General features: G+C 35.0%; 1 protein-coding gene across 1 annotated transcript in view; it reads right to left on the bottom strand.

The window, feature by feature from the left end:
• Window positions 1-9941, bottom strand: part of LOC126821450 (neuroglobin) — a 78581-nt gene extending 68640 nt beyond the window's left edge. Inside the window, exon 1 of the mRNA XM_050549871.2 lies at window positions 9453-9941. Coding sequence (XP_050405828.1) covers window positions 9453-9691 — 239 coding nt within the window. The 5' untranslated portion in view covers window positions 9692-9941. The remainder of the gene's footprint in view (window positions 1-9452) is intronic.
• Window positions 9942-14193: the final 4252 nt, after the last annotated feature.

Genomic DNA, 14193 nt, shown 5'->3' with positions numbered 1-14193 from the left:
TTTCTCATTTGTAATAATTACAGGAAGTGTATTCTACAGAACAGTGCAGTAACATACATGTAATTGAAAAAGGTATGACGTGATATCGAGGTTACTAGAAAGTCTTGCTTTGTGCAAGACCTTCGTCACGTCTTTCTAAGATCTTACACACGACACTACTATGTATCTATGAACTATATTTTGCATTTAATCGAATATAAGTCTACAAATTTAAATTTCCTTTGCGTCACATTACGATGACTGCCGTATTTCCCTCTCATTTCCGTGAACATTAATCCACAGCATGGAAAAACCTGTTGGAATTCGTATATCTCTTTTAAGTCGTAATGACTTCCTCCTTATCCCCATTAAAGTTCAAGTTTTTCTTCACTACAGGAAATTATGTATACTAGTGATAATAAGACCCCCTTGTATTCAGATGAAGATTACGTGACTCCTGTCAGGAGCAAGAACATGGTCTGTCGGTTTATCAACTCTCATCTGTCCTCACTTTATGCTGGTTTAATGGAAGTTGATATTACGAGTTATGTGCACAGTAGGCGACTCACAAGGGGGAGTCTGTCTTGTTAAAAACATCACACATAAATCGTTTCGTTTAATAATAATAATATTTACGTAAACGAATCCTCGGTCCTAATTGCGATATTTGTAGTTAAGGCACGGTACAAACGCATCTAAACTGTAACAAGGATCAACATAGCTACCGACAAAACGATATTCATCCCTAATATTTATATAAGTAGTCATAAATAATATTTAGCATGAGGTATATACTGTTAAAACCCCACAAGATAAACACATAAATGAAATTAAGGTCGTGTTATACAATATTCATAAATAGGAATACTTATGTTGTGAATGAATTTCCATGAGACTATCGAGTAAAAAGTGTTAATGGTGTGTATATGTTGATATTTTGTATTTGTTATCTATTCGGGAAAATTATAAACTGGCCACAAAATCGTATAACTTTGTCAGATACATCGTCATTAATGGAAATGAATGCATTTTGGAACAAGAATTAAACCATTGTTGTATTTATGAGACTACTTGCCAAAGGACATAATAAAACGATCATCAGGAGTGGTCTAATATCTGTTACTCTGCCAATTAGCGAAGTTTTGATTGATGTTTGGAAATGAAGTGCAATGGGGTTTAACGCCCTTCTTCTGTGCACCAGAAGATGAGCATCATCGTTTCGATTATCTGCTGTCACGGGTTGGGGTTTTCTTAACCTTTCTTTTCTTTAGATTAGACATCATTTGTGGACAAAGTCAGTGCATTCGACTAGTCACATCTCCTTTCCAGACCATAGTTTGCAAAATCTACGGTTAAATTGAAGTGTCAACTGCAGTCCCGTATGATATCCCATGGGTTTCAACTGTCGACACGATAGATTCCTTCATACAACCGACTTGTCGCTTTAAATACCCCCGGTAAGACAGGGAACTTGAGAAGTGTTCTACTTCAAAAGATTTACAACACGGCCTCTCAGGAGAACATGCATGTAAATGATTTAAAACTCGGGGAAACAATTATTCTCAAGTTATTTTAAACAAAGTTAAAGTGTTGTTCCCAATTAATAATACAACATAAAGCACATGGGTTCATTGATAGTTTCTGTCGAATGGATGTTAAGGGTCCCACCCACATACCCCCCCCCCCCTCTCTCTCTCTTGCATTTAAAGTTGGGCGTAATCTATAACAAGTTAAATGTCAGTCGAGTAACCGGTAAGATATTAATATCCTCACTGACGTCATGCAAAACAACATCCTATTCCACTCATATTTATTAATCACAAGGATACGACACAGGAATATTACCGGAATATCTACAGATATACAGTATTCTGAAGGACGTGAAATATATGCAGATCCATCCTGTTCACAATAGGATTCTAATTATTTAAGACAATACCCATTATTTAACATTCATCATTATTCAACATGGTTCGGTTCTTTCAAATTACATTTCAGAACACACGAATGATAAACAAAGTAATCAGTTTAGTTTAAGGCGATAATATATTTTAATGTGGTTGCCAGTTGGCGACATTCTATCTAAAAGCTTCGGCTTAAAAGAATACAGTCACGTAACACCGAGTTTTCATAAAAGACATAAAACCAGTTTAATTGGATATATCATATCAGTTATAATATGTAGTCAGATGTAATTTAATTAAATGGAATTTAACGGTCTGCTGTCTATATGTCGAGCATATGAGAAATCCATCGAATTCTAATTACCAAAGGCTCTTTTACATGCCAACCAACGTGTACACGGATACTCGGTTTCCCGTCCAATCTAAATGACTAGTCGCTGTTCCCTGACAAATCCGCCGTCCTTCACTACTGACAAAGAGACACCACGCCCAATAAATCACAGGAAAGTTTGTAGGCAACAACGGAATCGAATCTAACGTACTGAGTCACCGTTTCAGTTTCAAAATGAATCCTGTTACAGAATTATAAAGTATAAACATAGCAATATCTTGAAAATATTTGGTTTTCATCAAAGAACCTTTGAATTTAATACTGTTTTATGAACTAAAAAACCTATAAATTTAATAATGTTTCATAAACCAGACACTTTGAATGTTTTATGTTTCGCTGACATTTGATTCAAGTTACTTTGATATATTTGATATTGTAATATATTTTTCGATTGTTAGCCATAATATAACGTTTACATTTACACATTAATAACCCTTGATAATCTGTAGCATGGATGTATTAATATATATAACATTTGTATCCATCAGAAAATCGATGAGTTATATAGAAGGTTAACACGCGGTTTGCTTTTGCTTCCGTCACTTCCGTTTCTTGAAATCTTCATTGAGCAACTATCGTAGCAATGATCACTGTGTTAAAATTATATCTGGAACGTGTTTAACCAGTTCTGTCACATATGTGATAATAAATGACACCAATATTGTCCTTTAAACGTTAAACTATTTGTATTAAACGTCATACTATTAGATACGATAATAATTTATAGCATCATTACATCCATCAAGGGCAGCATAGTATATATAATAAACGTTAGTCTACCTGTATTAAACGTTATAGACTTCATGTATTAAACGTTAGTCTATATTTATTTAACGTTAGACTATTTGAATAGAGCAACTCCCCCAGCATTACTCCTTTTATTTTTATAGACTGCAATAACATTGTCAGGCATTTTCTGGCTTTTACATTATCTTTCTGAAGTAGGGAGAAACCTTTGAGCTGTTCGTATTACAAGTTTATTTCTCTCCTGGGAAGGCCACTGATCCTGTTTCAATCTAAATGTTAACCCTGAAATACACGTATGTTATTTGTTTTAACTACACCGTAATCCATTACATGTATGTTCACTGAGATTCTCTAGCATGAAAATACTAGTTCCAGGATGTATATATGTTATGCAGATGTTTTCATTTTCTTCTTCGCCTGCAAATAATTCCGTGGGTTTTCGCCTAGTACCCCCACCACCCATTTCTTATAATAAAACTATATGTAATATTATATAATATGTAATATGTTTACAGCCCCGAAATGACCATGTTGGGGTTGAGTGGGCGTTACCCAAACACCGTCTCTTTCTAAGTACAAATAAGTAGCAATACTAAATCCAGACTGTATGGCATGATACATCAAAGCTTAGCAAATGGAAATCTGAAATGGGCCCTAAATCTACAAAAGATCTTATTAAGCACGCGTCTACAGAAAACTTTATCTGATGGTCTCGGTATCCATTTCGGTAGATAATCTGTTGCTAGAATAATTAAATACCAAGCTACATAACTGCTCTCAGTCACTAAATATGCATGATGTCTTGTAGTAAGGCCAAATCGATTTGAGTTTCTGTTCTTCGGGAACAACTTTTAAAAAATGTCTTCACATTTCTTCGGGAAAAAGACTAATTTTAAAACCAGTACTTGGTTGCTCTTTTCAAAAGCTTTTTAGTTTCAAATTGTAAATTTAAACATTTTAAAATAATCAACTGCCATGTGATTCAAGTGGTTATATTTTTTTAAGTATGTGTATTTCACATTTAGGCACCGAGACTAGGCCTTGCAAGGACACAGTTTTAGTTATAGAGCATGTCATTTATTTTATACCATAGGCATGACTGACAAAACCCACTTCAATAAAGATACTTTACGATATATATAATAATATTTAAAGGAATGGATTTTGAAATCTTTGGAGTTATGGGTACATAAACTTCAGTTGTTTACGATTTAAATTATCCGCAAACTTCTGTTAAATATCTTTTTATTATCATAAATCCTGTTCAGGAATGAGCTTCACGCCAATCATACAGGTGAAGCGTAAGGAATGATCTGCATGTTAATTATACATGTATAGTGTACGGAATGATCTGCATGTAAATCATACATGTGTAGTGTAAGGAATGAGCTGCATGTTAATCATACGGGTGTAGTATAAGCAATGATCTGCAGGTGACGTCAAAACGATTCTGAAGGCGATACACCAGTAAAAGTTTATATTAACATAAACTGTATTCTTATATTAAAGATGCATTATGTAAGATTTAGATAAACAGGTGATCGTTCTTGCTAAAATAGTTCAAAAATAGATAATTCACAATGAATATATTGAATTCAAATTACCTTATCCTCAGCGAAGTTATCACTGTGTATCTTTCACAGGATGTGTGCATAGATTGTTTATGATCGTAACCACGGTACTGGTTATTCGAGACTTGACCTTGCTTCTCCATTTTTCAAAAATTAAATCATTAAAATTGGGTCCATGTGTTGATTATGGTCTCGTCAAGCACAGTTAATAATTTATATAACATTTAAAAAGACTTGCAATGTTATGTTTCGAGACGGATATACATATTCCTATCTAGTAATTGTGGAATTTAAAATAATGAACATTTGTTACATGAAGGTTTAATTATTAATGACGGAATTTATAGGAACGACTATTAATTTATTGAATAAAGAAATACTGTTTATGGATTATGATAAGTGCTGGCGAGATTCTAACAATTGATCGAGAACTAAAAAATAACTTGTAACAGATTTCAAAGATCTAGTCATCGCCATTACCACGTTTTACAACACTGCAGTATAACAATATTCTACACATGACAAATATTTATTTCCCTTATGCCATCGCGTGTCAGAAAAAATGTCCACAGAAGGAGATAATTTTACAAAATCAGCTTGTCTACACATCGATCAATTTATAAAACAAATTCTACGGAGATGGTTAAACAGCAACCGCGTTCTGTTTAATTTACAGAATATGTGACAGCGAAATTTCTGGCTAATCCCTGCCTTTTTTCATTCAAAAATGACCATATCTCCTTTTAGTTGAAGATAGGCGTGTAGATTAATCTGGTGGAAGTAAACCACCGAATTCAGTATGTGTTCAACGAAATAGATAATTATCTCATCAGAAACACGTGGGTACAGGTAAAGGCGATTGAAATAATTGAACTCGTTACTAAAATAATGAAAACATACAAAGTCCTTGAGTACAACAACCCCTGCCCCCCCCCCCCCCCCGTATCACATAATAACTAGATTTTGCTCACATGTTTAATATTTATATGTAACGGCATTTGGCCCAGTACATCGTATCCTATTAGCAGTTGATCGATTAATGAAATGAAATGGGGTTTAACGTTTATACAGTGTGCTTTGACGAAAATTTCCCTAGACAACAATTGATTTCCATCTGTCAAGGACTATTGCACGCCACAATTGTTTTGTTTTTTCTCATCCGCACATTTAGACACTGTTCTTTATATGGCTCTCTGCCCTGTACCACTGAGATAAGATATTAAACTAGCTTTTGAAAGTAAATAAAAATCTCGATGTTGCTCACATTGTTAATGTGGAACCTTACTAAGTTCATTCAGTGGTCCTAAATTCTATAGATATTCTTTATTTTATATACAAAATGTATTGAATGTTCGAAACACATATGTAAATTTCGCTTTATGCTTTTTGTTGCCTCCAATACATATAGATCTGACCAAAATATTTTCAAAAAGAAATTTGAATTGTTAAAGAAAAACAATGGAAATATGATCTGTTTCAATCACAAATGAAATGGGTTTTAACGCCCTACTGTTCTGCTCCGAGCTGGGCTAATAAGGACGGGCATACGCCATACAGTGTGCAGGAGGGAAATTTTGTCCGGACATCGGCCTACTCGTATAGGGATCTTTTACGTGCATGCCAATGTGTACACGGGACCACAGTTCTTCGTCCTATCCGAACGACTAGACTGCTCTCCTTATCAGACTCTCCTTCCTGCATCACCAACAAGGTAGAACCACGCCGGAAAGTCTGGATAAACTTTCTCGGCCAAAGCAGGGATCGAACACCCGACCTCCAGGATAGCGAGCCAGCGTCTTACCCACTTAGCCAACGTCCCCCCCCCCCCCCGTTTGAATCAGATTTTATTCCTACCTAGGATTACTTTAATATGGGAACACCAGCTCATTTGGCGCGTTCCGCAGGCGAAGTCCTCGGACTGTTATACTAATCTGTCACTATGTATGGATTAATTTTGGTTTTAATTGTATCTGAATAGGGAGTGTGGAACAGGCATAGCCTTTTATTACACCCCTCTCCCTATCAGATACAGATACATGTATTTACATTTTATAAATGTAACAATTTACAAGTGAAAACATAATTCCATTAAGCGTGTACTTCTTTTGTCCAAATTTTTAACTCCGGTGTTATAATTTGTCCCTGGACGGATCATCTATATTCTAATGATGTATATCTCATTCAAATGAAATAAGATTTTAGGCTTGCTGTTTTCCATACCATCTAATTATTGACTACGGTGACATGATTAATGGGCTTGATTGATGTATTGTGTTTATACAACAGTCTAGTGGTTTACATAAAATAATTATTTACTCATCTTCACCCAAGGCTAACCAGAATTAAGTTTGATCACACAACGATTCTATTCTATTCTGTAGATATTGCTTCTAATCCAAAGTACATTACATTTCAAATATTTCAGAGAACGATCTCCGGATTTAAGCCTCTTACGTTTAGCCTCTATGGAATTCCCACTCATTATCCCACAAGGCGAGCTTATCCATACTGACCATATGGACCCATGAATATAGTTAAGCAGCGATAATCGAAGATGACAATAAGCCCCATGCTGTGTTCATTCCGCACAAATACGAGGGATTAGTGATATTTGCATGCCAATGTTTATGAATGACGTATGTCAATACCCAGCCCAGACGAGATAATAATAAAATCATGCTCAATCCATATACATCACCAGTTGATCACCGACATCATGCTGTTGGCAGAAAAACTAAGTTTATTTTTAGTATAACATAATTATGAGAACACATTGAGTTGGCTGTCATATTACATATAGTCCTTGTGTGCTTCGTCATTGATAATAACCCTTTCATATGAAAACAACAAATGGTTATAGGTTTAATCGATGGTGGTACATATCTGCCGCGCTCGAAAAATGTATCTCCATGCTCGCTTACCCTGGTTAAGTAAGGAAGTTCAAAACAGAAAAGAACTTATGGGGATTATATTTTCCCCAATATAAGGACAATAACGATAGACGATGAGACTAGGAATGGCATCCGCAATGTAGAGTATGGGAAAATCGATGGCATGGGCAACGAAGAATGTGGGAATGGCCAGAAGACAACCTTAATGAAATACAGTGGGCTAAATTTTTCATAACGTTATAACAATATATCAATATATATATATATATGTGCAGAAGAATGAGAATTTGATCCGAATTTTGTTTCGGGGAGAGGTTTACGTTGCAAAAAGCTGTTGGTATGGCTCATACCACAGGTTATTATTTGGCAGAGGGTTCAACTTAGCTAATTGGAATCGCTTTTACATTCGTATAATGTGAGAGCAACAACAATAAGATATTTGTTCAAGACCTGTAAATTCCCTACTGGAGTTTCCTATGCTATAACCTAATTGATTATTTACTGATGTTTCTTTGTTCTTCACACTCCCTGTATTTTAAAACGGGAATCGTATATTGCTTAATTATTAGCACATTTGCCGTTTACCATACTTACGGAGGGGTATAATCATCCTATTATGTTACTGGAATGCGATGATTGTATGTTTTGTTTCGAATTTAAAAAAATGTTAAAATAGCCATATTATTTCCACTAATAATCTGAATCAACAAGGATACATGCTATGCACGATAGTTTGCCATCTACTTCATCAAAATCACATACCAATGTTTTCAATTACCCAATCTTGGCCAGAAAAGATTGTGGTCTTTTATCGCACGCATCTTTAATTGGCATTTCAAGCTTGTATTACTAGTACTGTATCTTTTACTTTTAGGTGAGGTTGAATGGGCGGTTTCATTATTATTTTCTTTTTTGCAGTGTTAACTCAGTCCATTTTTATCATATGGAATATGTGCTAGACAAGAACTAGGGGTTCACCATTTATGCGTCCGTCAAAATGTGGGATTACTTACTGGAATGTTCTTTTTATCTATCTAGTACCATCAAAAGGGAGAATCCAGGTTGTTCACACATATATCAAAGTAAAACATATAATTTGAATGTAGAGACTTATGTAATTAAGTATTACCAAAGTAACCTCCAAGGAAAATAAATTGGCAGGCGTGTACGAAACAGAATTATAACTATATTTGTCTTAAGATGCTGATATGAACAATGCCAACTTTAAATGGTCATAACCCAAGCTAGCTAGATATCATAGATTTGAATGTATGGAGCAAACTGTTTTTTTTTTTAAAAATTACATTACGTTTCACTTGGTACAGTCTTAAATCACGTAATCTGTAGCGTTTCAAATTGAGATTTTTATGACAGTTATAATTTTGGTCAATAATAGCGATTTCCTCAGTTAATGGCTGAAACAAAGGAGTTATTCATATGTATACATATATCAGGATCTATTTTGATCAGTAATTCAGCCTTATCATGCTAATAGAGGCATGTTCAGACTTGCATGTGTAAATTCGAACAAAACATTATCCCTTTTAGCACAATGTATCGTAATTCCCACTGAAAATGTTTCATTATTATGCATGACTATAACTCGCTTTATGCCTTCATTTACTAGCAAATGTATTATTTTTACAACCCCGGGGGGATGTCAAATTGATAATCTACTTGGGAACTATCTTGATATGACAGGTGTCTAAAGATTCCTTTTTTAATATTAATATCCAGGACCAGTTTGAATTGGTATTTCCATTATTAAAGGAATAAAGTCTAAGTACTTATCGAGATGTATTCAGTCTACTTCAAGCTTAACGTTATTTTACTTTGTCATCAACGTAAGAATAAACGGATTATTTTCCACAAACGTCTCTGCTTAGTGTAAGTGCTTACTGTATGGTTGAACATTTCATTACTGGTATATTGACGGAAAGCCGACTTAAAATTTTAAATTGTGTCCTACCTGAGAAACATTTCTACTCCTGTTGGTTCCATGTTTCGTTTTATTCCTTTCCACGATTGTTTTAACTTAAAAATTTGTCTGGCATCTAAAGGCAAGCGAGGATCCACACAAATAGCCGTAAACTCATCTTTGTCATTAGACAGATTTTTTTTCTCGGGCTGAATGTCCGTATCAGCTTTTTTTGTTTGCCTGCATCCCATGGCAGTGTTTCTGTCAGCGGAAAATAACTTACGAAGCATAAAAAACACGTAACTCCCTCAGAGATAACTTTGCACCCCTTCGACCAAAGTTCGATCACCAATTCAATACAAGAAATCGTTCTCGACGCATTCAACACAGTCCTCAACACAGTCCAACCAACTATCAGTGGTCATGTAAAGAGCAATAATGCGATTGACCGTAGATATATGGACATTCTGTGTTTCGATCCGCTCACTGTGTGTTTGGATTCGGTTTACCATACCACGGCCAACTTGACTATACACACTCTTACTCTTGCATTTGTATAATGCACGCGAAGAGATACGCCAATGATTTATAGAGAAAAGCTGCAGCCAATCGAAAGGTATTGATAAATGTGTATACAAAATCTCTACAAAATATTAACGCTATTGACAATTTCAATAGGTCATGTAGTTTCATACTAGTGTATTTAAATAGGGTGGCATCCTTCAATGAAATCTACTGAAACGTAAAGGAAAATCAATGACATGTCAGCTGAAAAAACCCGGATCAATTGAAGTTGTTAAAGTTCAATTTAAATTGTGCTCACGAATGAAAATACTGCAACAAAATGACTATTGAAATATTCCTTGCTGCTAAACGTGTATAACTGATGCTCTGTCATTTTTGACGGGTTCAACGACCTTCCAAGGTTAAGTCTGAAAGCTTCGATTCCCGATAGTTACCGGGGATGCAGAGTGTCAGCTAACACGTGGTAAAGAAATGCCTTAGATTTCAGAAAACTTTATATTATATGTCGGAATTGAGATTCTCGGTTGGCTATTTGTTGATTTATGTATGGGTAATCTTTAAAAGCCAAAATGTATCAAAATACGTAATTTAACATCCATATGTATCTGTATGCGAATAAAGGGTCGAATTTAGACCTTTACATGCCCTTAAGCAGATAATGGCGCACCCATATATTTGTAATTCAAATATTAACGATTCTAAAATGTAAATTATCATGTTCTGATCTAAACAATTCCAGAATAGTTTCCTATATCGCTGGGGAAAACACTTTTGCGACCCACCACCCCCCGCCCACACCTACACCTTTCTTTGTGCCCAAAGCACGTCTTAGTTTGCTTAATCTACATTGCTATACCAATCTTGATAATAATTGAAAAGTGGTGGTTTACCCAACTGTTTAGACTACACTTGTATGAAGGTTTACAGAACGGCAATATAGCTCAGTTCGTCTTGTCCTTATAAAATGTATGATGTTTTCAACATTATTGTTCTAAACTGGCCTGATTAAATATTTTAAAGAGCGTAGAGCTCTGTTCTTTGGAATCGTAAAAAAGACGGAACTGAATCTAAATGCATCTATCAGTGCGATGAAAGCATATAAAGGGATTAATATACATATTTTATAAAAAGAATATTGCATTTTCTAAAGTATATAAAAGTGATTTACATTCATGTTTTAAAAAGAATATTGTAATTTCTAACCAATTATGTCCATACTTAACGAGTTATATACCGAAATGAAATGAAATGAAATGGGGTTTATCCTACTGTTCTGCTCCGAACTGGGCTAATGAAGACGGGCATACGCCATACAGAGTGCTATGAGGGAAATTTTGCCACGTCCTACTCTTATATCGAATTCCAACTGCCAAGGGATCTCTTACGTGCACGCCAATGTGTACACGGGACCTCGGTTTTTCGTCCCATGCGAACGAGTAGACAGCTGTCCTTGTCAGGCCCTCCATCCTGCATCACTGACAAGGAGAAACCACGCCAGAAAATCTGAATGAACCATTCTACATGTTTGGTTTTTTTAAAAATATTTTGTCGTTTGTGAATCTGCCAGAATTCATTGTGTCTTAAACATTGGATATTTAGACCCCAAATGTCCAGGCAATATTTGACTGAAATGGACCGACATTGAATTTAGTTCGTATTTTTAATTTCGAATGTTATAAAAAAAATATTGAGTTACAGGTTTAACTTCCCTTATTTACTTGAGTAAATCGCATCCCACATTTCAAAACAATATGTTTTTTTTCTGCTTCTTTACAATTCTTTTATACATATTTTAGTATGTACTTTAAATATAGTTTGAGAAATTATTGCTGGAATACACGCTAGCCAGTATTGCCATTTTCTTTGACATTTCGTAGTGTTCATTCTTTATTTATGTGACGTATTCTATTGTAATAGCTAGTATTTCATTGTATTTTGTACATCTTATAATCCATCTTGTTTTAAAGATTATTCCAAACGCTACCATAATTAGATGAATTCTGGTATAAGCTGTATTGGAGTATCAGTAAGTATTGTGGGTCCAGCGTCTTAAGTTACCACCAATAAACTTTAATTAGTGTTTAACTGAATTGGTTGCTATGAACTATTTACTAACTAGTTGCTAGGAATGCATAATGCAGCTATAAAAAGGAAGACCAGATTATGCTCCTCATAAACTTGCTATAGATCGAATACAATGTTTTTGAGGGTTTTTTTTTCATTTAAGTCTTATAACCAGAGAACTTTAGCTTGTTGTCCCCCGCCTATCGAAGAAAGTAGGAGCCTATTAAAATGGGTCTGTGTCCGTCACACTTTTTGGGATACCACAAATTTGGAACACAAAAACCCTGGTGTTGGTTTTTATTACTGTCTGAACCTTCCTATTTTATAAACGGATTTCTTCGATTATGAACAAACTATTTAACTTTGGTTATTATAAACTTACCTGTGTGTTTGAAATGAACTCCGGTTAAATAAAATCCATTGCACAATTAAATATCCCAACAAACTTGGTGTAGGCGTTCATTAGGTGGAGTACGATGATGAATATTGTCTGCTTAGGTAAGCAGAGATAACCAATTTGCTTGGTGGGTGCCTTAGGGCACGATAACTTTGGTTCCACTTAAGTGAGAGCGATGAAATTCCGAGTATAGATTCATTATATCATTACCTTGACTAAGTACGATGATCAGAATTGTCTGCATCGGATAAGCAGCGATAATTATCATTTCTCGCAAAAGCTAAGCAGATCTAAGCAATTTCATTGTCGATGCTTTATGATACGATAATTGTGATTCTGATAGAGAGTGATGAAACTTGATAATCAGTTTGATTGCTCGATACTTTTGAAAAAGATAAATGTGCGATTAATTAATACGTGTCATCTATTTATTTCGGGATTTCGGCGAGGGACATCAGCCTAACTATTGGGCTGGACACTATGTTTTTGCGACTATTAGTAAACTATTAAGAATTCCAGAAAATAAGTATAACCCACAGAGAATTCTCAAATTATTAGTACACGGTGCACCTGTTTTACAAACATTAATAGATGTGTAACGAATGTTATAAACCTTGTAGTTACCAGATGTTTGTTTTTTCTAACAAGTTACAGCCAGATCAAAGAGAAGTGGTAATTATTTGTAAATCACATTCGTCGATACTTTCAAATCAAAGCGCCAAGGTTAAGATGATCTTAAAAGTTATAATATCATGACTGTATTACGCATAGTCTATCCTTTGACGTAGATTTTGAAACCAATGAAAGCGTCTGATAATAATAATACCCTTATCAAGTTATGACATTGTTTAAACCAGATATAACAATTATATTTTTGGGTTTTTCAATTTCAGAAGTGAAGGTTGCCACACAAGGCAGGTTATGTCCACATCTTCTAGAACACCCGACGATATCACTTTTCGCGTAGGCGTTCATAAGGGTAACACATTTCTGTTTTACCTTAGATGTAAGATGAGCTACATTAGATTAATGGTAGAATTTAATGTTACTTTAAGATTTCTGTGTATAATTTACCACAAAAACAATAAAATCATTGTCTGTGGTATGCGAATTAATCGTGCTAGAATAACTACCGTGAATCAGTTATGCTTCTAAATGGAGACCAACTTTATGGTTAATAAAGGTGTCTTAATGATAAACATCTATTGAATGTATTTCTGAATGCGAATTATTTCTGGAATTTCACTTGTGATAAATTTAAATAGCTATATAGTGCATGTTATTATAATAGGCCAGAGTAGATAATCGATATAGTCGTTTAAGCAGATCATTGCTCGACATTTTCATTCAATTCAAAAATTAGTTGATGGTTTTTATATTGATGTTAATCGATTGGTCTGTAAATTTCTTTTTTCGTGATAAAAATTACTGGCTATAGAGAAAGGATGTCAAGATCATGGTTGGTTTAAAATGTATCTTTTCTGTGACGATTGTTATCTCTCCTAGGAACCAGGACTTGGTCTTGAAGATGTCAAACTACGTCATTTTTGGTGTTTTCAGATAGAATCGATTTGAAAAGGTGAAGTGAAACAGAGTTTAACGACCTACTGTTCTGCTCCTACTGGTCTAATGAAATACGCCAGTGTGCTATGAGGTCATTTTTGCCAAGACAGCGGCTTTACTACCTACTCTTTTATCGAATTCCAAATGCTAAGGGATCTTTTACGTGAACGCTAATGTGTACTCCGCCCTGCACCACTGACAGAGGGTACCATGCCGGAATATCCCGATGAAATTTCTCGGCCA

The sequence above is a fragment of the Patella vulgata genome, chromosome 5 (genome assembly GCF_932274485.2).
Source record: "Patella vulgata chromosome 5, xgPatVulg1.2, whole genome shotgun sequence".
Lineage (NCBI taxonomy): Eukaryota > Metazoa > Mollusca > Gastropoda > Patellidae > Patella > Patella vulgata.
Note: the sequence above shows the minus strand (reverse complement) of the source record. Positions and strands in the feature narration are given on the sequence as shown.